At 36.2% G+C, this 24,063-nt stretch overlaps 2 protein-coding genes and 1 long non-coding RNA gene across 3 annotated transcripts; all 3 read left to right on the top strand.

Annotated features, from left to right (window-relative positions):
- The first annotated feature begins 6,915 nt into the window (after positions 1–6,915).
- On the top strand, positions 6,916–9,650 carry LOC121779195. The gene is made up of 3 exons (XM_042176518.1): positions 6,916–7,534; positions 7,771–7,938; positions 8,055–9,650. Exons 1-3 carry the CDS (start codon positions 6,974–6,976, stop codon positions 9,648–9,650), a joined length of 2,325 nt encoding a protein of 774 aa, XP_042032452.1. The 5' UTR covers positions 6,916–6,973.
- Positions 9,651–13,656: 4,006 nt separating this feature from the next.
- On the top strand, positions 13,657–14,315 carry LOC121779568. Its single transcript, XR_006045847.1, has 3 exons — positions 13,657–13,753; positions 13,829–13,891; positions 13,995–14,315. It is a non-coding gene; the product is annotated as an uncharacterized LOC121779568 (long non-coding RNA).
- Positions 14,316–15,725: 1,410 nt separating this feature from the next.
- Positions 15,726–22,179, top strand: LOC121778635 (protein SENSITIVE TO UV 2-like). Its single transcript, XM_042176020.1, has 12 exons — positions 15,726–16,145; positions 16,268–16,306; positions 16,387–16,505; positions 16,759–16,853; positions 17,008–17,294; positions 17,662–17,730; positions 18,847–18,929; positions 19,696–20,037; positions 20,111–20,217; positions 20,555–20,718; positions 20,958–21,154; positions 21,670–22,179. Exons 1-12 carry the CDS (start codon positions 15,828–15,830, stop codon positions 21,938–21,940), a joined length of 2,091 nt encoding a protein of 696 aa, XP_042031954.1. The 5' UTR covers positions 15,726–15,827; the 3' UTR covers positions 21,941–22,179.
- Positions 22,180–24,063: the final 1,884 nt, after the last annotated feature.

The raw sequence follows: 24,063 nt of genomic DNA, 5'->3' as shown, positions 1-24,063 counted from the left end.
CTTCATGTTTGTGCTTGAAATTTTAGGACATGGGATCATATGCTTCATGTGTTTTGCAATGAATACATTGGAAGATTTTTTAAGTTTCTGGTGTCTGAATGCTAGCTTTGCTTTGAATTGTGTCTACATTTCAGAGACAATTGCAACATCCAAATTGTATGATAGTGCTAATATATGCTATGTCAATGCTTAATTTAGATTGAAATTGGGGTGTGATTAGTGAGAGCTTTAGTCACCTTATCCACCTGACAAAGTATTTGGCCTTGTTTGTGTTTCTGGGTGATTACGCAGACGATGAACAAGAAATAAGTAAAGCATAACTGAGTGTCTTGATTTGTGAAGTTATACATTATCTCTCAGTTTTGGGCTTACTTTGCAACAATCTCTTTAGGCTGAGTTTAGGTTGCTGTAAATTTGGGAATTGCTTTATGCTGTTTCAAGTTTTTAGAATTTCCAACTCTTTCCATTAAGTGCCTTAATCTATGTTATCTTCATTTCCACTAAGGAGCATGATATGGTCCATTTATGTTTTTACAGTGGTTATCTTCCTAATGTTCTCTTCTCTGTTGTTTAATTTTTTATCTGCTTTTCCCAGTTGTTTTGTGAAAGGAAGCATCTTTCCTTCTCTTGATCAGATTATCAATCAGGCACCCTATAGGCTGATTCCAGCAAACTGGGATCACATCCTTCCCACCTGCAGACAACGTCAATATGATGATGATGGTGATGGAGATCGTTGAGAGGTATGCATTATTGCGAAAGCTCAGGTTCTACTGTGCGGAACGATTCGCTGCGTCTCGGGTATACTTTGCCTGCATTGTAGCAGATATTTTGTGAGAGATTGGTGGTTGTGGTTTGGAATTAAAAATAGATGAGATTGTTGATAGTGATAATGGGAGGAGAAGCATGAGTTAGTGCTCCTAATAGGAATTCAATTCAAGAATCGTTTCGCCGCTTCCAGATTATTTTGCCCAGCTATAATTTGCAGGAGATGGTTCAACAGAAATGTTCCTTTTTTTGAATGAGAAAATGTGAATCAGAATCCACTCTGTGATGAAACATGTGGCTTCCAAGAATTTGTGGTGGCAGCTACAGCTTCAACATCACTGGGATCTATCACTCTCTCTCTTTGTCATGAATATTCAATTGGCTCCACCTTCAATTTGTGAAAACAATTGTAGCCTTTGGATGCTTCAACTTAACGGACGTGACATCATTTCTTCTCCTCTTTTTCACATTACCACTCACTGTTTTCTACCAACTGAATTAATCCAAAACATCAGTGTCTTTGCATCTAATCTTTACCAAATCAGCCACTAATCTCAATGAATTTCTATGGTGCATTTTAAATTAGGGATATGATTTCTTGATATGAAGTTTATATTGCATAATACCCTTATTTTCATTTTTAAAATAATGTTGTATCCTAATACTCCCTTCATCCCTTAAAGCTTGTTATATTTTGATCCGGTGCAAATTTAAAATTTTTTTAATTAAAAGTGGATTTAAAAAATTAGTGAAATATAGATTCATTGCTAAAAATGATAAAAATGAAATATGGATGAATATAAATTAATCAACAATGACAATCAGTCACTACAATTATGAAAAATAGTTAAAGAGGGGAGTGGCGTGCCTTATTTTGCTTCATTTTCTAATCCACACTGCTCTTTTAATGATTTGCCTAAGCACAATATGAATTCGATAAATAATTTATTACTCCTATGATATAAAGTATACTAGCTTATGGAATTGCTAGAAATGAACCTAGGAATAGCTTTTTCTGAAAGACGGTTATTTATCAGGAAACAAGTTGTCAAACTAGGTTATGGAATTACCAAAAAAATGAACCTAGTGAAGAACTTTTTAGGATATGGAATTGCCAAAAAAAAGAACCTAGTAAGAGCTTATTTGAAACTTAGTTTAAGAAAATATATAGATTGATTTCTTTATAATATCAAAATAGTTGTATTATATACTAATAATTTCCATGTCATTGCTTTATTAGTTTCGATTTTGAATTTGTGGGAATATTAAGTTAAAAAAAATTAAAACTCACATATCCCTCGAAAAAAGTTTTAAAGATTAATACACAAAATAGGAAACACAGATCGAGAATAATTGTTAGTATAATCTTGAGCTTACTCACCTTAAAGTATACGAACTTAATTTTCCGCACCACGTAGTTGTTAGTATATCAAATTTAAATTGTGCAAAAACAGTACATTAAAAAGTAAAATTTCTTGCATCTTGGAGGAAGTTTAAAAAGTTATGTGCCACAATTATGAAGATCAAAGTTAGTAAAATTTATTTTGTAGAAACAAATGCAAAATCAAAGTAATTAACCTCACCGTGATTATGAAATATGAAGCAATTTCACAATAGCATAGTACTCCCTTTCTTTACATATAAATAAATGAATAAGTAATATTTTATTGTCTAAACTATTCACAAAGTTATGTCCCATTATCGAATTTGATTTAAATTATAGTGGTATATTGATAAATAGAATATATTTTTATTAAAAGAACTCTATATTATTAACTTATCATGTCATATTAGTGATTACGCATGCAATTAATTCATGCTCTCGTGTGTATTCGTTAATGTTTTGTGTTATGTAAAGCAATGTCGTTAATTTTTCTAATATAATAATTGTGTATAATTAATTAACGATGCGTGCATATTTGTAGCAGAAAATTAAAGAGAGGTTATAGCTATGTCATGACGTAATAATTCATATGAAGTTGTGATAAATGAAATTGACTTAAATAATAGTCCTAGTATGGTCATGGTGAAAGTTGTTATTCTTTGGAAATTTCAAATTTGAGTTGAATCCACATCAAACAAAATTAGGTACACGATGGTACATACGCTTCAAATGTCCAAATTTGCATACCTCATTATCTCTTCAATCATAAGTATTATGAAAAACATTTAGTCCTTTTTTTCATGTCGCGTTTGTGCTGCAAAATGGGTTGTGACATATGCATAATTAAGAAAATGGGCACCACCATTTTGTTCTTCTTTTCAATAAAGAAGCACCTTTTTATTGTTTTTCTTGATTGATTTGTGCCATATTTAGGTCTTGGTTTTGTGCCTTATTTAGGTCTTGGGAAAATAGATACTATCATATGCTTTTTTAAACTCATAGTTGGGTTTTGAACAAATCAAACAGTTTTGGTTCGATTCAGTATTCGTATTCAAATTTTGATACTTGAATTCGAGGAGTACTATTTTTTTCGGATTTAAATTAGTTTTCAACAAATACTACATTCGATATCCACAACACAAAATTTTGAGTAGAGAATTATTACATCAAATAGGCAAATATGTATGTCAAATGTGTTGTTTAGTGTTAAATGCCTTGATAGAATTAACGAAGACTATTCGAACAATTTGACTAATCAAATAGAAAATATTATTTGTTCCTTTTACATATCTAGTTTTGAATGAACCTGATTATATGTCAGCAAATTCAACAAATAACGTGAATTCGAACTTCATTTGTCCATGTGAAAAAATAGATGATGTAATTGTCAAAAATTGGCTACATATAATTGGCTCGTAAATGAACTTAACTAATTGAAATTTGGATCTATCTTTTATGCAACGAATTTTATTGATAATTTATAGTCAAAAATTTATTCAAAAGATTCGAGTCCATTATACTTTAGTACTACACTAATTCTTGCTAAAAGCACTAAGTATATGCAAGTGGAGAGATCTAGACTTCAAAGGATTAAGGACTTTAAAATTTAAATAACTTTAATTAATCCAACGTCAGAAACAGAAAGTAACTCAATCTTTTAAAGCAAGTCTAATAAAAGGGTATAAAACAATCATAATCTTTAAATTTAAAATATCCAAAATTGTCCGTTAAACTTAATGGGTGAAACTTTTCATATTAACTCGTGAAAATTGGATGATAATATAGTGAACAATATAAAAGTAATCTTACTTGAAATAATTGTAATGTTGGGAATGTGGATGATTCAATCTCAGTGAAATCTAAGTATTACACCATTGTCTGTGATGACTATGGAGCACTTAGTAAAAAATCTTGCTTCCCATTGATTAAATCAAATTATGAATGTTGAATTTTGACCAAATATTTTGGTCATGAATTCATGATCACTTTGCGAAAATAATAAGAGATGTAACACGTTTTACTATGTAAAGGTATTTTCATGTAGATAATTATAATAGTAACAGTAATAATAATAATAATAATAATAAATAAATAAATAAATAAATTGGAGTTGCTTTACATTTACGTATAACAAAATGCATCAAACCACAATTACTATTATACTTTCCAGTTAAACTCTTTTAGCCCCTATAATATTTTGATCAATATCATTTCTCATTTTAGTATATTAAAACAGTACTATCCATTTGATTTTTAGTACTTTCCGGCCACCAGCCTTTATATTTTCTTCACATCATATCAACCTATTTACATAAATATTTATAATTAAATACAATTCATCAACAATAACTGTGAACCGCATTTTACATTCGTCTACGCTCTTTAATTATTTAACATTTATTATAATTCATGAAAAAACAATTATTTAAGGAACGAATAAGTAATACTGGAGTTATATTTGTATTATTTTAATGATATTTATTAATCTATTACTCATTCCGTCCCTAAAGAATATGCACTTTGATTTCGACACTGATTTTAATGTAAAATTTATAAAGTAAGAGAGAGTTTGAGAGAAAAGATAATTAAAGTATTGTTAGTGGAGAGTGAGTCTCACCTCAATAGAGAGAACAGACTTTGCAAAACTATATAAAGTGCATATTCTTGTAGGACGAACTAATGTAAAATTGATAAAGTAAGAGAGAGTTAAAGAGAAAAAATAATTAAAGTATTGTTAGTTGAGAATGAGTTTCACCTCAATAGAGAAAACAAACTTTGCAAAACTATATAAAGTGCATATTCTTGTAGGACGAACTAAAAAGGAAAGAATGCATATTCTTATGGGACGGAGAGTATTACTATTACAAAAGTATTACAAAAGTAAGTAGTAGTAGTAGTAGTATTTTTTTGAAAAAATGTAGTACTTATTTCACATATAAACTATAATGTCCTTATGTAATTTCTAAGCATAATTCAATGTATCAGGTATGCCGCATGCAAAGCATAAATAGTTAGATTAATTTAATCTTTAACATCAGTTGATCGATCATCATAACAAATTATATAGACATACTAAACAAAGTAACTACTCCCTCCGTGGCTCCGTCCCTAAAAAGTATGAACTTTGGGTTCGACACGAGTTTTAATGTATTATTGGTAAAGTAAGAGAGAGATATAGAGAAAGTTTTTTAAGTATTGTTAATTAGTGGAGAATGAGTCCCACCTCATTAGAGAGAAGAGAGTTTCCAAAAATTGGAATGTTCATACTCTTTGAGGACGGATAAAAAATGAAATAGTGCATACTCTTCAGGAACGAGGGAGTATAATGTTTCTAAATTCTTGTGAAAAATTCTTGTCAACCTATATAATTTTGGGGAAGAAATAGAAAAGTCACTAAGCCTAAAATGGAAGAAGTTGATATGCATCCATCTGCACTGCTAGATGTAGTCGCCATCTTATTTGACTTGCACATGAAAGTTAAATTAGATCATTCTTATTACTATAACTTCTTCCCCTCTGACAAAAAAATTCATAGTCCGAACACATTGTCACATGATGTGTCTAGCTATTCAGAATTGCATAATTCACTTCTCTCCTCTCTCAATTATATGTGCATCTTTCATTTGTCAAATTAGTTAGACACACTACATGACAATATATCCGAACTCTACAACTCTCATTTGGTGCTTAATTTCCTTTGCAACTAGTAGGGTCCCATTAATTATCTATCCACTTTAAACACTTCTGTAACACACCAATGCAAAACCAAATTAGTGACGATTTCACTTTCACTAAGCACTACTACACTCACGCATGTGCCAGATTTAACAACGCTTTTCTCATCAAATCACACTAATCTCTGACTCCTAGCTAATTAAGGTTCTTAATTATATACATACACTCTATCTCCTCCTAATATTAATATTTTTACACAATTCCTTTTTCGTTTCTTTCTTCCTACTCGCAGATTTTCTAGTGTCAGCAGCCCATACAAATTACACAATCCTGCTTCCAATTCTTTAATCCTAGAAAATATTCTGCATTTTTATACCATTATTTTTTCACACAGTTAAGAAATCTTTATTGCGTGGGATCCCACAATGCAAGGTCAGATAGAACTACTGCAATAATTCCTCTTTTATGAGATTTCTTTCTTTAATAGCAGTTGAGACAAAGTGGGTAGATGGGAATGCATACATTATAGTACATAATCTTTTTGCAAGAGTCCCGTTTTTCCATTTCGGTCAGTCCACGGATAAAAATCCCGATTCATTTTTACTATAAATGGTAATAGATCTACATTCTACTAACTCATTCCACTCGTATTTTATTTAAAACTAATACGTATATAAGTAAGACTCATTCCACGAACCTTTTTCCACAATGAAATGAGACTTTTGATGGTAGACAGCGGTATTTATCTACGCAGCCACACACAAGCTCAACCAAAGAAATCCGTGACATAGCTTTTTGCATCATATTATAATGCTTTTGCTTACATAAGATATAAGCGCACTCACTGCACCGATATGCAGTGCCAATGCTTAGATTTGCTTTCTTCATTTTTAGTCATTTTCAAGAATTTAATGAAATCTAACTGTATTAAAAAATAAACCTAACAAATCATGTCCACAAATGACCCTTTGTCATCATCAAGGATCAAGACAACCTATTACGTCAGTGTTTTAAAAATCGGACCAGACCGGATTAGACAATTCCCTTACCGGTCTGGTTTTATAAAATCTTGTTTTACATAAACCCCTTCTTCTCATTCAACAACCTCACAATCTTCCATTTGCTCAAGCTCACCAAGCTTCAGTAATGGCAACCACCACCACCACTGCCTCCAAATTCGAACACGACCGCGCCAGGGACATGTGGCGGCGCTGCCTGGCGTCGGCCTTCCGCACGGCGCTGGCGTGCACCATAGTTGGCGTGGCCACACTCTACGGCCCGGCCTACATCAGCCGCCACGTGTCGTTCCCGGCCTTCTCCTACGTCACCGTCATCCTCATCGTCACCGACGCCACGCTGGGCGACACGCTGCGCGGCTGCTGGCTGGCGCTCTATGCCACTGCTCTGGGCGTCTTCCCAGCCATCCTCAGCCTCTGGCTCATCGGCCCGGGGCGCCTCACCACCACCACAACCTCCGCGGTCGTTGCAGTCAGCGCCTTCGTTGTGGCGCTGCCCGAGAGCACCCACCTCGTCGCCAAGCGGATAGCCCTCGGCCAGATCGTGCTTGTCTACGTCATTGCTTTCGTCATCGGTGGCCGCACCGAGCCCGTCATGCACCCTCTCCACCTAGCCGCCAGCACTGCCCTCGGCACGGCCGCCTGCGTTTTGGCCCTCTTGCTGCCCTTCCCTTGCCTTGCCTACTGGAAGGTAGCGCCATGCACGATAATTGCATGAAAAAAAAATCACATAGAATATACTGGCTCATGCTGTGTCCAGTCAATTACAATTACATAAATATATTAATATTCTGCAATTGTGATTGACTGGTCACACCACAAAAGCAATATATTAGGGTGACAAACTACTGAATTTTTTACTTATTCAAAAATCACATGAACAAACGATCAAATGTTGAATACTTATATATATTTATTGGATTTCAGGTGACAGAAAACTGCAAGATGTATATAGATAATGCATCGAAGAGATTGAAACTGTTCATCACGGCGTTCTCTGCAGACGACAAGGCATCGCCAAAGGCGTTGATCTGTCAAGCCAAGTCTCTTAGCAAGCCAGCAAATAAATTTCTTCATTGCATCAAATCCAAAGAAGTACGTGTCTTGGTCTAGTAGTTGAGTGGTTAATGTTCGAGTCCAGTCTTCAAAAAATTCTTTATTTACCAATAAAAAAATAACAGCATGCTGATGATAACTGATTATTTGAGCAGGAAAGCATGCAGTGGGAGAGAGAGCCAATCAAGTTTCTGAAATCATACAAGAAGAATCCAGGAGAGCCACTGCAAGGCCTCGAAACAATCTTAAGAGGGATGGAAAACGCTCTCGAAAACTGCTCCGATTTCCCAGCTGCATTCATGAACGACGCACAACTCAAACACGACTTATCGTGCATCGAAGAGCAAATCGTGAACCAAGTGAGCAACATGGCCTTACAAAACTCAGTCCTCCCACAATCTGACAACGACGACGAAGAACAGAACAAGTTCCTCCAAACACTTCAGCCCGCATCACTAAGTCTTAACGACTTGCCCTCTTTGTTCTTCGTCTTCTGCCTCAAGCTCCTTCACTCCAAACCATCGCCAAATCAGACTAAAACACCGAAAGAGTCAGAAAAAGAGAATCAGCCCTTCCTGGTCAAGCTATGGAACACCAAACCAACTCTGATAAACAGAGGAAGATTAATGCCAGCACTAAAATGCTCGCTATCTTTAGGATTGGCAGTGTTTTTCGGGCTTTTATACAGCAAGGAAAACGGATTCTGGTCGGGGCTGCCAGTGGCGATAAGCCTCGCCTCATCAAGGGAGGCGACGTTCAAAGTCGCAAACATCAAAGCTCAGGGGACGGTTTTCGGCACAGTGTATGGAGTGATAGGCTGCTTCGTGTTCGAAAGCTACGTGAAGATAAGGTTCGTCTCTCTGCTTCCGTGGTTCATCTTCAGCTCTTTCCTGCGGCAGAGCAGGATGTACGGCCAGGCCGGGGGAGTCTCTGCCATCATAGGCGCCTTGCTGATTCTTGGGAGGAAAAACTTTGGCACTCCTAGCGAATTCGCCATCGCTAGGATCACTGAGACGTTTATCGGGCTGTCATGCTCGATAATGGTGGATATTCTTCTGCAGCCAACCAGGGCTTCTGTCCTGGCGAAGGTGCAGTTATCTGCGAGCCTGCGCTCATTGCACGAGGCCGTGGAGGCTGTTAGCGTGGAGTACTCGTCGGGATTGGAGGAGAGGATAAGGAAGCTGAGGGCGGATGTGAGTGAGCTTGGGAAGTTGATTGAGGAAGCGCAGGCCGAGCCGAACTTCTGGTTCTTGCCTTTTCATGGCGCTTGCTATGCGAAGCTGAATGTGTCTCTGTTGAAAATGGTGGATTACTTGTATTTCGGGAGAAAAGCGCTTGGATATTTCGAGCAGGAATGCAGAGATTTGAGTAGTAAGACGGAGGTGGAGTCTGAACTAAAGGTGTTCAAGGATGTTGTTTGTTGTGGGGTGCAGTGTCTTGAGGAGGTTATTTTGGTAAAATCGGTGGCGGGGCTCGTGGGGGAGGGCGGGGTTGATCTGGAGATGGGGAGGCCGGGAAGGGACGACGAAGAGATGATTAAGAGGGCGGTGTGGATTGTTAGGGAGGGGGAGAGTGGGGAGTTTTTGAGTTTGGGGGCATTGGTTTATTGCATGGATGGGATGTTGAAAGAGAGCAAAGAGATTGAGAAGGGGATCAAAGAGGTTGTACAGTGGGAGAATCCTTCAACTCAAGTTGATTTGAATAGCATTGTGTGTAAATTAGGTGCTTTGAAGAAAAGTGTAACAACTTGAAATGGCAATCCATATTTGATAGCATTTGCCAATCAATAATAGTACATCACATTTAACCTTTAATCATTAATGCACACAATTTCGTAGTTGCAAAAGATGAACTCTGTTTCTAACTATGTAGCAATGACCTTCTTCAATGTATAGTTCTAAATCTGACGCATTCATCGAGTCATCCATCCGTACAACAAGAGTTTACGATATCGAATAACTCTACTTCGACTATGAGTTTCCCTCATGATCCACAAGATGGAATCCACTGGAATCCTTTATCTTAAAATTTTTTGCGAGGGTGTTCGTGCAGCTTTCGGTGATGAATTCCTTCGGGCACCCACCACCGATGATTGCCAACGGTTGCTTCATCTTCACGAATCAGTCCATGGCTTTCCCGGAATGCTTGGCAGCATTGACTGCATGCATTGGAGGTGGAAGAATTGTCCGACTGCTTGGAGGGGGCAACACTTAAGCGGCCACAAAGGCGGCGGCCCAACACTTATCCTTGAAGCGGTCGCCGACTACCGCCTATGGATTTGGTATGCATATTTCGGCGTTGCCGGATCCAACAACGACTTGAACGTGCTCTATTCTTCACCCCTCTTCAATGATGTGTTGAATGGTGTAGCACCTGCGATCGACTTCACCGTCAACGGAAATACATACCACATGGGTTACTATCTCGCCAATGGTATCTACCCAAGGTGGTCGACTTTCATGAAGACGCTCAGCAACCCGCAAGACCCGAGACGGGTTCTTTTTGCGCAGCGTCAAGAGTCCGCGCGGAAAGGCGTCGAACGAGCCTTTGGGGTCCTTCAAGCCCGATTCAACATTGTGAAGGCCCCGACTCGGCTATGGTACTTGAACAATATCGCCAACATCATGTGCACGTGTATTATCTTACACAACATGATTATAGCCGACGAAGGACCGAGGGCTGCTAGCTTCTACGACGAGGATGAAGCCGGAAGCTCAAGCGCCAGGTCTCCCCCACGTCAAGGTGTGCATACGACGGTGGGTGAGAGGGTCAAAACAAGACACACAATGCGCGATACCTGAACCCACGTTGAGCTACAAGAAGACCTAATCAAACACATGTGGGTGAAATTCGGCAACGCGTAGTGAGTTTTTTTAATTTTACGAATTTAATTATGTAATTTTTAATTTTTAGGATTTTAATTATGTCTTTTTTATTTTATTTGTAATTTGTAATATTATTTCGATATTTTTAATGAATTTTAATATTATGGAAATGTTTTTATTTAAATTGAATTGTGCTCGTCCTTGCGGAAGAGCACAGCTGTGGGTGTTGTGCTCTTGCCTAAGAGCAGGCAGAAAAAGTGGGGCCGGGCCCACAACCGTGCTCGCTGGCAAGAGCACGTGATACGAGCATTATTAGTTAGATAAATTGGGATTTGCATATCTTTTCCATATCTTTGTTTTCTTGTTCATTAAGTTAGTTATTAGCATTATAAATAGGAGTTATTGTAATCATTTGAAAAATGAATCAAGAATACCAATATTATCGTTCATTCTCTTCTCCAAAGTGAGAAAACCGTCTAGCTCGACGGGCGAATCGGGCACTCGCCCGCGACAGATATTTATCGATCGCCTATCTACGGACGCCGATCAACCCGATAGGAGGTTTATTCTATCAAATTGGTGCTTTCATCACGATCTCACCCTCCAAAACACCGATTGAATCACAACTATGTCGCTGCCCGACGGGAATCCACCTCGCACAGCAACTAGCCACACCGATCGAACCATAGCTACGGCGCTGCCCGACGGGAATCCACCCTCACAGAGCAACTAGTTATGCATTCCACCATCTCGAACCAAAGTTGCGCCGCTGCCCGACGGAAGACGTTCCGCGCACAACACTAGATTTGGTTGCCAGATTTGGTTGCCGAGTTCCCACCTTGAGGACAAGATGGATTTCAACCGCGGGGGAGTTGATACGAGCATTATTAGTTAGATAAATTAGGATTTGCATATCTTTTCCATATATTTGTTTTCTTGTTCATTAAGTTAGTTATTAGCATTGTCCAGAGCCTTTGTCCTAGCGGCAAAGAGCTTAGACATTATTGTATGAGGTGCCGAGTTCGAGGCCTCTTGACATCAGTTGTAATTTCCTCCTTTCTATAATATAGGAGTTTATTTGTAATTTCCTCCTTCGTATAGGAGTTAATTTAAAAAAAAAGAAAGTTAGTTATTAGCATTATAAATAAGAGTTATTGTAATCATTTGAAAAATGAATCAAGAATATAAATATTATCGTTCATTCTCTTCTCCAAAGTGAGAAAACCGTCTAGCTCGACGGGCGAGTCGGGCACTCGCCCTCGACAGATATTTATCGATCGCCGATCTACGTACGCCGATCAACCCGATAGGAGGTTTATCCTATCTGCACGGTTGTGGGTGCTCTAAACAACCATTCATTTTCTAGATTTATATCATTCTGCTTACCTTAAATGTTTATTAATATTTTTATTTGAATCCATCATACCAAGGATATAGATAGAATGATTCTACAAAATAGCTCGAACAATTATGCAAAAATCAAAATCATCAAGTAAAGTACTAGTTCATTATACGAATATAACTAATACCTTGAAATTTATTTATATTTCGCAAGAGGATTATTTATATTTCTCTTAAGATTTATTTAATACAACTATCAAAATGGTAAAATGGTGCATTGTATGAGTCACATATTGTTGCGACTCGTATTTTGCAATAGAGGTGTAGTTTGATTGGAGAGAGATCCAACGCATGATATCTATTTTTCCGTAGATGTACTAGAAATAGAGAAGTATCCAACAAACAAGTCGCATAGTCCATTTTTATGTATATACCTATTTTTATGTTCATTTCTCAATCATTAGACCAATTATCAATTGACAGACGAGTCCCTAAAATTCGAATTAAAATCTCATCCCATCTATGAGTTACTTCTATATGTATGCAAAACAGTGGCAACTAATTAGGGGTCGCGAAACGGGTAATTCGTGGGTACCAGTTCCCGACAAGTCGGGTACCCGTACTCGATTTTAACCAAATTTGTTGTCTCAATCCGCCCCGCGATATACCGGGATTACCCGATACCCGTGTCGGGTATCCCGTACCCGATCCGAAATCCTAATAAAAAATTTGAAAACCATAAAAATCGTTAATGTTCCCTAATTTACTTTATTAATATCGATGGTAAACGTTGAATAGATTAAGAATAAAAGTGAGAGGACACTCTATAGCTAGTTCTGGTGAGTTTTCAATTGCATGTGATATAAAAATGTTATAAAAGAACTCTTAGATTATATAAAGTACTCCCACGCTGTTCCGCCCTAATGGAGACATTTCATTTTCTTCACTCATTTTGAAAACATAATAATATGAATACTCTTCTCTACATTATTATCTATCTTACTTTATTTTTTTCTCCATTCTAACTATTTATTTTTAATTTTTTAAAATGAGTGCGTATACAACTATTACTCCCTCCATCCCCGATTAATTGTCACTCTTTTCCATTTCGGTTCGTCCATCAATAATTGTCACACTTCCACTAACTCATTTCACTCACATTTTATTATAAAACCAATATAAAAAAGTGGATCCCACATTCCACTAACTTTTTCAACCAACTTTTCTTTATATTTCTTAAAAATAGTGACAATTAATCGGGGACAGATGGAGTATTATTTAACTATTTTTTTTTCTGCACTTTAACTATTTGAAACACCTCCATTAATATGGAACGGAGGGGTATTAAAAGATGAAATATGGCTAATACTAATAATAACGGTTATTTCGGGACTAACGGGTATACCCGCACGGATAGTGGATATACCCGCTACACGCAAAACTCTAAAATACACTACCCGATCCCGCCCCGTTTACCGTTATCGTCGGATAGCGGGTTGAGATGGGAATTAGCCATTACCCGCTACCCATTTTGCCACCCCTACTACTAATTGTATGCAGGTTTGAGTTAATTCCATTCATTCACGACTGTCACTTCTGTTTCTCCATTTACTACTCCTTGGCAGCAAAAGTTGGTGGCGATGAATCGGAGAAACGACGAGGAAGAAGCTCAAGTCAATCCATTTTCGGTAACAGTATATCCAAATTAAGCCTAAATTTAACATTAAGTTCGAATACTCACTGTTTGTTGGCTAATATTTTAGGAATCAAAGAAAAAGGAGAACGAAGTTGCTACATGGGAATCAGATTTAAAGAAAAAAGAGAGGGTAAGTTTAGTTAGGTTATATCACAGTCACAGCAAGCAGATGCCAAATGTTTCAAAATCCATCTCATCCTTTTCATTTCAACACTACGTACTCTGTTTTGTAGGTTGTAGATTCCGAGTCTGGATTTCTGAGGAAGGTGTTTGCGGCAGAGGATGGTGATCACAAGTGAGCTCATCTTGGCATGCTTGCCCGATGTTGATGTAGCAAGGGTGAAATGTGTGTGCTTGGAGCTGAGGTATATTGGGTGGTCAGCGTGTTGGCTTGGTTTGATAGGTTTCAAGGTCTATCACACAACGCAATGTTTCATTTAACAAATCCAACCTTACTTCCTTTCTTGGATTCAATCATCCATGGACTAGTATTTTAGTAGGACCATGGGATGATATTATATACTACTACTACTACTACTAGTTTGTTATTAACTTCAATTAATTGCATGGATCATATTAATATTTTTACATGTTGTACTTTGTATATTTGTAACGGATAAAGATATGGGTATAATAATAAATGAAATGTGAAAATATAATTAAAGTATAGTAAAACAAATCACAACTAATAATTCATAATCTCAATTTGAGATAATATAAGAAAAATGCTAAAGTCAATAGTATAATAAATAAAAAATACAGTAACAAGATAGATAGATAAGTAACTAAATAAGACAAACATAACATATAAAATAAAATAATTAAGAATACAAATAAATTTGTAAAGTCCGACAGAAACTACCTTGAAAACTATTTTATTGAAATTACAATTTTAATTAATGGAATTAGTATTTATAGAAATTTTGATAACTTTTTATATTCTATTCAATTTTAGTGAATCAAATATCATTTATTGTAAAATTGAACCAACAATAAACTTTTCAAAATCTTTTTCATCTTTCAAGTCATATTAAGAGTATCACAATCTCATCTCCATTCCATCTCCAATTCATCTAATCTCTATACTAGTCATGACCCAACACCACTTTTTACTACATCTCTTCATTATGAAATTACACTTGCGACCCTCCCATCTCCAAATAATCTCATCTCTTAAATATTTTTTTTTAAATAATATTCATATTTTTATTGAAAAATCCTAAAATTACAATTTATTTAAAGCAAAAAACATACTCCCTATGTTCCACAATAAGAGTCACATTTTGTCATTTCGGTCCGTCCCACAATAAGAGTCACATTTCATTTTTACCATAAATGATAAGTAAGTCTCACATTCAATTAACTCATTTCACTCACATTCTATTACAAAACCAATAGTATAAAAAAGTGGATTCCATATTCCACTAACTTTTCCAAACCACTATTATTTACCTTTCTTAAAACTCGTATCCACACAAAATGTGACTCCTATTGTGGGAAGGAGGGAGTAGTTGCCAAATCATAAAATTACATAATTTTGGGAAATTGGGAAAATTTTATTAATTTTGGTGTTTTTTCTCTATTTTTTTAAAAAAATAATAAAATTGATAATAAACAATGCCCACTCACGGGGCCAGCGAGTGGGCGTCACAGCCTAATCCAAGCTCACAAGTGGGGGATGCGTGGCGAGTTGTCTCCAAAATTTCTCCCCCGAGATCTATCTCGTCGCGAGACGAGATAGAGATGGCTAAGAGTCTGGTTGTGAATGTTCTAAAAATTGTATACACTCCTTAATGTATATTCACAAGTCACAAGCAAATATATCACCAGTTTCTTAACATTGAGTAAAAATCAAGCACTAATAATTTTTTTTTGGTAATGCAAGCACTATAAATCATTAAATTAAATGATTAACTCACATAATAGTAGTACTATATCATTATTTCCAAAATCGAATCACTGTAAAATGAATTAATTCTTAATCAATTTTTCATTTGAAAAGTCTTTCAACAATTGAAACACAAGTGCAGCGCGCAGAATACTCACCTCTCCGCGTCCGTACAACCATGGCGGATCAGGGTTTAGACGACGATGAGTGGGATGCCGATTTCGTAGAAGAGGTTGTCAAGTTGGAGGAAACCGTTCTCTCCACCCAGTCCTCTCGACAACACCCACTGCTTCAGCCTCTGCAGTCTCAGGCTCCTTTTCTCCCTCCCCCTCGGCGCCTGCCGCCGCCGTTGGAGCTCAGTTATTCACCTCCTCGCGAACTGTCTCAGAGAACTCCTCAGACCTTGCAACCGCATACTTCCATTCCCGATTTTCATGACTCTTTTGCCCTTCCCGTAACCGACATTGCGAAGGAGCGCGAGCTTGGTGCACTGCAGGTTGAGATCATAATTGAATGTGCATATCTTCAATCAGGATTGTTAACATCTGTTAACGTGTATCAATTTGTGGATTCAAAGTTTCTGATGAGTTTTAGCGTAATTCGGTGTTGTCATTGCAGAAAGAGCTAAATCGTGTTTCGAAGCAGCTTAGTCACCTGGTAAATAAATTTGAAAATCGAGTTTGGTAAGTGAGGAAGTATATGTTTGTGCTGTTTTGATTGTTGGTTGTTGGTTTCAGGAGCAGGAGTGCTCTGATCTTAGAAAGGAAAAGGACAAAAACTTGGAGCAGCTGAAAGTACTGAATTCGAGGATTGAGGCTAAAGATGCTCAAGCTAATCTTAAAAAGGGCATGGAGATGTAAGCATGCTTCTGTAATCTCTTTGTTTATATTATATACTCACTAAGCACAAGGCTTTTTACATGCTTCATTGTCTTGCTTACTTATCGTATATGTCAATATAAATTATGTTGCTTTTGTGTTTCTGTTATCATTTTTATGCCTTATTCATGTTTGGACATAGCTTTCCGGGTCATTATTGTGTTGACATGTTCTCTAGTTTGGTATTAAGATTGAGAATACTCATGAATAACTTTTTTTGTCTGGTTATAGGGATGATATCGTTTGTAACTCTTTGGATCATGGGATACCTGAAGCCCGTCAAAATGTGAAACCATATAATAAACAGCCTGGTTCGTGTGCAAAATGTAGGTGAGCATTTTCTCGAAGATCAAACAACAGGATGTGATTTTTGATTTTGTCCTGTCTCATGTGATGTTCTCTGTTTAATAATCATCCCTTTTCGTTTCTGTTCTTTGGGGTGGGTTTTCTATTGTTGTTGTTGATGAGTTGGTACAACAGATTGTGATACAGGAAGAGATAAAACCAATGAAGCAAGCACTTCGGCTTTGCAAGAAACTTTTTGCCACTCCGAAAAGTTGTTTGGTGTGTGGAACTCAAATGACCAGAAACAGGGAAGGGTTCTAGTTGCAAAGCTTTATAAGACTTGTGAAATGGATTTTCATCTGCTGTTTGGTTACCTGAACTCCCCTGTAAACGGCTCAAACATGGCCTCATCTGATCAACAGGGTCCTTTACAGACCATAGAATATGAAAAAGTCTTGCATCTTTACTCTGTCTTCACCAAGGTAAATGCTCATATTTATAAAGTCCTGCTAGCATGATATCAAACTAATGACGAGTGGCTATTTTCAAGTATGAGCTATGCTGTCTAACTTTGGAGTTTGGAATGTACTTTTCCCCTTATTTGTACTTAGAATATTAAAGAGAGGATCAACTTTGTCATTGTTAGCTATAACATTTCTTTATGAGTAAAATGGAAAATTACATTCAAAGAATGATTTGAGTAGTAGTCATTTCTCATCTTCAGTCATTCAAAATTTCAATTACTCATTTGGTCACTTCATCTTTTCTCCTTGCTTGCTAAGGTAGCACATGGTGTGCATAATTCTCTATATGTCTGGGTCATCCTTGCTGTATATCTATTTCTTGCAGATTAGTAATGATATATTGAGACCAGAGGACTTATTGGAAGCTTTGGTTGATCTGTGTAATCTGGAAAATGTGAGTTCACAACATATGTGAAGATTTCTTTGGTGATTGCTGTTGATTTTAGAAAGTAATAGTTGGTCAAGTTACATTTCTTTTTGTACAATTGATTTTACTAATTATGCCTTTTATAAATGTATTATTGGTTTAGAATTCTAGAACCAAAATCCATTTTTAGTATTCTGATTTGTTCACTATGCCTATAACAAAAACACTATAAACTTTTTTATGCACTCGTATTATCAACTTAACTAAAACCCCAATCAACTTCATTTTACTATTAGTTCCCTGTTGAAACTATTAGATAGTTATCTCTTCAGTATTATTTAGTACTTAATTTCATACAGACATCTACCTTGATACTATTATACAAAGTGGATATGCTATCTTTATTTCTCGATATAATTTTCTTTATTATGAGATACTGCTATATTGAATTAATTTAATCTAATTACATAATGTATTATATTATATAAACAATTAGTGGGTTTTTCTCTACATTATTATTTTCATTTTTGTTTGATCAAAAGTTGCAATCGTCCATATGTTATGTCTATGTAAGTATGTAACTTTATATACTCTCTCCGTTCCACCACAAGTGATCAACTTTTCATTTTGGTTTGTCACATCACAAGTGATCAATTTCCTTTTTTAACAAAAAACAAAACTTTAACCCTCTCTTACTTTATTCCCTCTCTCTTACTTTATTCTTTCTTTCTTACTTTATTCTCTCGTATCTCTCTTACTTTTTCCTCTCTCATACTTTATTCTATCCACTTTAACTCAATATGTATCATTTTCTTAAATCCTGTGCCCAAAATAAATCCATCACTTGTGGTGTCCTTAAAAAATTAAAACTTTTAAACCGGCTCGGATTTTAAATGAGAGATAAAATGAAAAGGTGATTGAAGTATTGTTAGTGGATAATGGGTCCCACCTCATTAGAGAGAAAAAAGTTTAAATTAGAAAGTTTCTATTTTTAAAGGGCGGAGGGAGTAATAATCTTCACGATTCATGATTATAAATAGAAGCTTCATGATTCATTTACATGATTATTAAATATATGGTGGCATGCATGGAATGTTTTCCATTTGCATATCTTTTGCTGAGCCAAAGTCCATCCATGTGCAGGTTTTTATTGTCCGTTGGTCACTTCGTGTTTTACACAAGGTTTTGAGTGATTCCGCAAGTATGGAAAAGGAATTTGGTGAAAGGTTCGCACAATATGAAATAATGTCTTTGTAATTTCTGCACTGATTCATATAGATTTCTTTATAACTATGTCAAGCAGCCATTTATACTTGATTATATATATCTCTTCTCAATATAATCAACAATAGGGACTCTTTTTTGTTTAGTGATTCTCAAAATAAATAAATCTACAAAATTGTGGACTTAATCATTGTCCTTGTAAGTTAGAGGTTTACACGATTATGATATTTTTACTTTGGTTAATAAGCAAATCGATGTTCATTATGAATTTATGATCAAAATGTGGATACAAAGTATACTCAAGTTGGAAAATTAATGATTCTTATAATTATCATTCTTATTAGGTATATAATGCTACTTAGCTTACAAAGTGATTGTAATTACTTCAAATATTTTGGTCAAATGTGATGTTCAAAATCAGATTTTTGTACATGTAACCAAGTTATGGAAAATGCTTAATCACATATATAAAATGCAGTAATATGCCCTTGTTACATCATGCCTATTGCCATTTGAACTGCAGTATTAGCCAGTTGCAGTCATATGTTGTTGTCATGTTATGGCATTTAGACAGAGCTTCCTATTTGAAGATGTTCCCTCCTTTCAAGCCTCGTGCTTGAATCTTCTTCTTCCTCCTCCTTTCAAGCCTCGTGCTTGAATCTTCTTCCTCTTCCTCCCAGAAAAGTAAAACAATAAAAAAAAAAGATATGTCTCAGGCGTTGATGTTCTTTTCTACTTTATTTTGATTTCTCGAGTATACTGTTCCAGGGAAAATGTTACAGTGGAAGAATCCATCTCTAAAAATGCTGAATCTGATACAAATGGATTTCGCGCGGAGGAAGAGTGCTTAAGCTTTGCAAATATAGTAGATATGTTGAAGCAGGGCCGAATTCCACCTGCACCGAAATTAGCTAATGCTAAACCCTCCGGTTTTAGTGGGTTTGCTAATCATAGCTGTGTAGCATCTGTGTCTGGAGCCTATCAAGTATCTTTACTTGAACGTATGTGCACAATTGCTACTAAAAGCAATGATGAACTAGTAAGACGTGATGCACTTTCAGTCATGAATCTAATTCTTATGAGACATAATGCGTATTTGGAGAGAGACAAGTAAGTACTCTTTTGCTAGGTACAATCATTTTGTTGCTTATATAACATTCTGAATTGAGGCCTCTGGAAACAGGTTTGCTGGGGAATCGGTGTTTCATACTTTATCTCAATTATTGAGGAAGGAAGCTGGGTTCTCTGTGCAAGACCAAGCTGTTCATGCTCTTTATCTGCTATGTAATTGTGAGTTTCTATATTTGGCTCAAAGGCAAATTGTAACCAGATAAATAAATTTGATATCCTATTCAGAACATTTTCTTGTAGTTTCTTTGAGCATTCTGTGTTTATTGGAAAGGTTTTTCTGAACTTTATAGTTAATACTACTTCTTACATAATTATGACTCAACATATGCGCGCCTATATACTTATTCGCACACTTTTTTGGGAGATATTTATGCATCTTGTTTCTGTATACATATCTCTAAAGCACTATATCCATTTTGGTTTATTTGTCTCAATGTACATTTCCTGGAATCAGAAGTTTTTATTGATAATTGTTTCTCTTGCTGTATTTTAATAGGTCCCAAAGTTCTAGATATGATCTCTTCTTGCTTAAAAGAGGATGGAGATCTGTCGTACTCTAAGGATATTAGTGGCAACAATTTCCCGAGTTTTCAAGTGTTAAATGAGATCTTAATTGGCTTGGCACATTGTGTAGCTTGCTGTGGGAGTGCTACTGCTGAGGTAAGCCGATCTTTGAGAAATAGTATACTAGTACAATTCTAAAGCTGCACGATAAGAAACTAGATTATTGGATATTCACTGCTCACCTGGTTATCATCTAACCAGTTATTTGACTCTGCTTGGTGGGTGCTTTTGTTCTCCTTGCTGCAAGCGGTTTAGATTTATCAGAATGAGACTGTTCGGTCTCCTAACCTGTACTTTTAATGGATCATGTATCTTAAATTCTGCTCAACTTTCAGGAAATGAAGCTTCGAAGAAATGCTATATCTTTTCTAGCTTTCCTAGGTTCGTCAGGAAAATCCGGATTTGAGATTTTACTAAATCATAGGATCCCAAAGGGCTCCAATTTCCTTGCCGTCATTATGCAAAGCATATTATCAGATTTGGACCTTCAGGAATCAAAGTCTGCTAGAAGATCCAGCATTGTCATGGAACAGTAAGTTTCTGCAATCAACCAAGTAACACTATATTTATAAATTCCATCAGGACTTCTTTTTTATGTTTTCTGACTTTAAATTGTAGCCTCTATAACTCATATTTGTACGTTTAATACAGTGTTCACTGATGTTTTGTCACCATAATATACTGGTTTAGTTAGGGCTCAAAGAACTTTGTTCTGCCAGTACTTCATTGAGGATGGTCTCCTTTTTCTGATGTCAAGTTCTTTTGTTTACCTTTCATCTGTCATGTATTATTTATAATATTTTTGTTGGTTGTTAGTCCAATTGCTCTGTGGTCATCTTACGTAAAATGAACATATTCTTAGCTTCCAGCACCAGGATCATAAATTTTTGAAGTTCCGTTAGAATAAGCAACTCCTCAGATTTCATAATATTCTAAGTTTGTGTAGTCTTTTATATTTATTACGAACTATGTTCAATCTTTGTGACAAGTTGCTTATGCTTTTCGACTAAATCCTTCCGTTTTGCGACTGAATTTTCATTTCTGCAGAAGTTTGGTGATACGAGAGGCGCTGATCCTCTTGAATAGACTTGTGTCCCATCCTCAATATTCCATCTCGGTTCTGAATGCCCTGACAGCAACGAGAGACGCAGCAAGCATGGCCGTGGAGTTTGCTAACCGGTTAACCCATAAAGGCAAGTTACTATGGCAGGACGATAACACTACGAAGCTAACTAGAGAATCTGAAATTTTGGAGTTGGCTCGCGTCTTCAAAAGAAGAGTTTTTATTTTTTTAGGAGATAGTGTTTATGATGGGTGAAATTGCAGTTGTAGAGATCTTTTTTTGACAGATGAGGGCAAATGTATGAAGCTTTTATGTATATGATCACCCATGGCCATTTTCCCATCGGCTTGGCTTGCTACTCCTTTTTGTCGGCTGTTTATAAGTCGAGCCTCTTGTCATATTAATATGCCTCATCTTGCTTGGCTATTTAAACATTGTGGAAATACTATTACTTGATTGAAATTTTGGCATCCTGGTGTTTGATTGTTTTGGTATTCGATTTTATGTGTTCAACTTGGTCACTGAAGAAGGGCGGGTGGGGTGAGTGGCGGGGGGTGGGTTGTTGATAGGGACATGATATTTTATTTTATTCTGGAAGGAGCTGATATTCTCTCTCTATATTTATTTAGTTTATTTATGCTTTAGTATTATTTAGTTATTATTTTATTTACTTTTGATTTGCTTTTCTAGTTTATAGGAGATGTTTTTGTTATGAATATGTACTTTCCTAGTTTATAGGAGATGTTTTTGTACTACCCCTATTATAAATATGTATGGAGTCTTTTATTATTATCAAGCAGGATGAAGAATTAAATTATTAATTTCGTTATCTCCTTCGCCAATCTACACCATTTTCCTCCCTTTGTGCTATCTTTCATATAATATATTCAATAGGAATTAATCTCATATTAATTCATATCAAATTAGTGCTTTCATTAGATTCTCATCCTCCTATTGATTTCTATCGCCATGTCCGTCTTGATGTCACATTCTCCTCCAGACTCTCCTCCTCGGTTTTCTAGTGTTAACCCCGTGAGGTGGATTTTGGATATTCAGGAATATTTTGACTATCACGTGTTCTCTGGTGCTGATCGTCTGTTTTTTATGAGGTTGTTTTTTGACCATCCAGCATATGTATAGCTCCACGAGTATTGACGCTCGAATCTTAATTGCTCATGGCAAGAATTTCTGGATGCTGTTTATCATAACTTTGATGAGGATGCCATTTACTTAGCCGAGACGAATAAACTTCTCAACAAAATTATGGAAGAAGTTGCGTATGTTTATATAGTTTATTTATGCTTTAGTATTATTTAGTTGTTATTATTTTATTTACTTTCCATAGTGGTTAGGATTTGATTTGCTTTTGATTTGCTTTCCTAGTTTATAGGAGATGTTTTTATACCACACATAAACAGGGGCGTAGCCAGAAATTCATTGCAGGAGGGGCAAAATGAATAAAATTTTCATTTTTGAGGAGGGGCATTTAGTATAGTTTTGCATATATACATGAAAAATTTGTATAAATATAGAATGGAGGGGAAGAGGTGAGGAGGGGCAAATGCCCCACTTGCTAAAGGGCTGGATCCGCCCCTGATTATAAATATGTGTGGAGTCTTTTATTATTATTAAGCAGAATGAAGAATTAAATTATGAATTTCGTTCTCTCCTTCGCCAATCTACGCTATTTTCCTCCTTTTGTGCTCTCTTTTCATATAATATATTCAATAGGAATTAATCTCATATTAATTCCTATCAAATTGATGCTTTCATTAGGTTCTCATCCTCCTATTGATTTCTACCGCCATGTCCGTCTTGATGTCAAACTCTCCTCCAGACTCTCCTCCTCGGTTTTCTGGTGTTAACCCCGTGAGGTGGATTTTGGATATTCAGGAATATTTTGACTATCACTTGTTCTCTGATGCTGATCGTCTGTTTTTGTGAGGTTTTTTGACTATCCAGCATCTGTATGGCTCCACGAGTATCGACGCTCGAATCCTAATTGCTCATGGCAAGAATTTCTGGATGTTGTTTATCATAACTTTGATGAGGATGCCATTTACTTCGCCGAGACGAATAAACTTCTCAACAAAATTATGGAAGCAGTTGCATATTTAGCAAAAAAAGAGGCCACATCTGATTCTATCATTGAGCCCGTTTCAAAAAATGACGATGAGCCAACAACAAATGTCGAGTCTGATCCCTTCATCGAAGAGACGGTAAAAAATGATGACGAATTGGCACAAGCGTTAGATGAGGCAATGAATTTGGTGGAAACCAAATTTCCTCCAAAATCCCATAGCCCAAAAATTAATGTTGTCGTCATTGGTTATGTCAGTGAAGTTGCTAACGAGATCTCATGCCCAAAGATGATTGCT

This window comes from Salvia splendens, chromosome 19 (assembly GCF_004379255.2).
Source record: "Salvia splendens isolate huo1 chromosome 19, SspV2, whole genome shotgun sequence".
In the NCBI taxonomy this organism is placed as follows: domain Eukaryota; kingdom Viridiplantae; phylum Streptophyta; class Magnoliopsida; order Lamiales; family Lamiaceae; genus Salvia; species Salvia splendens.
The sequence above is the reverse complement of the archived record's forward strand: the minus strand, read 5'-3'. Positions and strand labels throughout refer to the sequence as shown.

Coding starts and splice junctions, on each gene's coding strand:
- LOC121779195 (XM_042176518.1), top strand. CDS start 6,974: ATGGCAACCACCACCACCACTGCCTCCAAATTCGAACACGACCGCGCC. Junction 7,535..7,770: donor CTTGCCTTGCCTACTGGAAG/GTAGCGCCATGC, acceptor ATTGGATTTCAG/GTGACAGAAAACTGCAAGAT. Junction 7,939..8,054: donor ATTGCATCAAATCCAAAGAA/GTACGTGTCTTG, acceptor TTATTTGAGCAG/GAAAGCATGCAGTGGGAGAG.
- LOC121778635 (XM_042176020.1), top strand. CDS start 15,828: ATGGCGGATCAGGGTTTAGACGACGATGAGTGGGATGCCGATTTCGTA. Junction 16,506..16,758: donor CTTAAAAAGGGCATGGAGAT/GTAAGCATGCTT, acceptor GTCTGGTTATAG/GGATGATATCGTTTGTAACT. Junction 20,038..20,110: donor GCGTATTTGGAGAGAGACAA/GTAAGTACTCTT, acceptor CTCTGGAAACAG/GTTTGCTGGGGAATCGGTGT.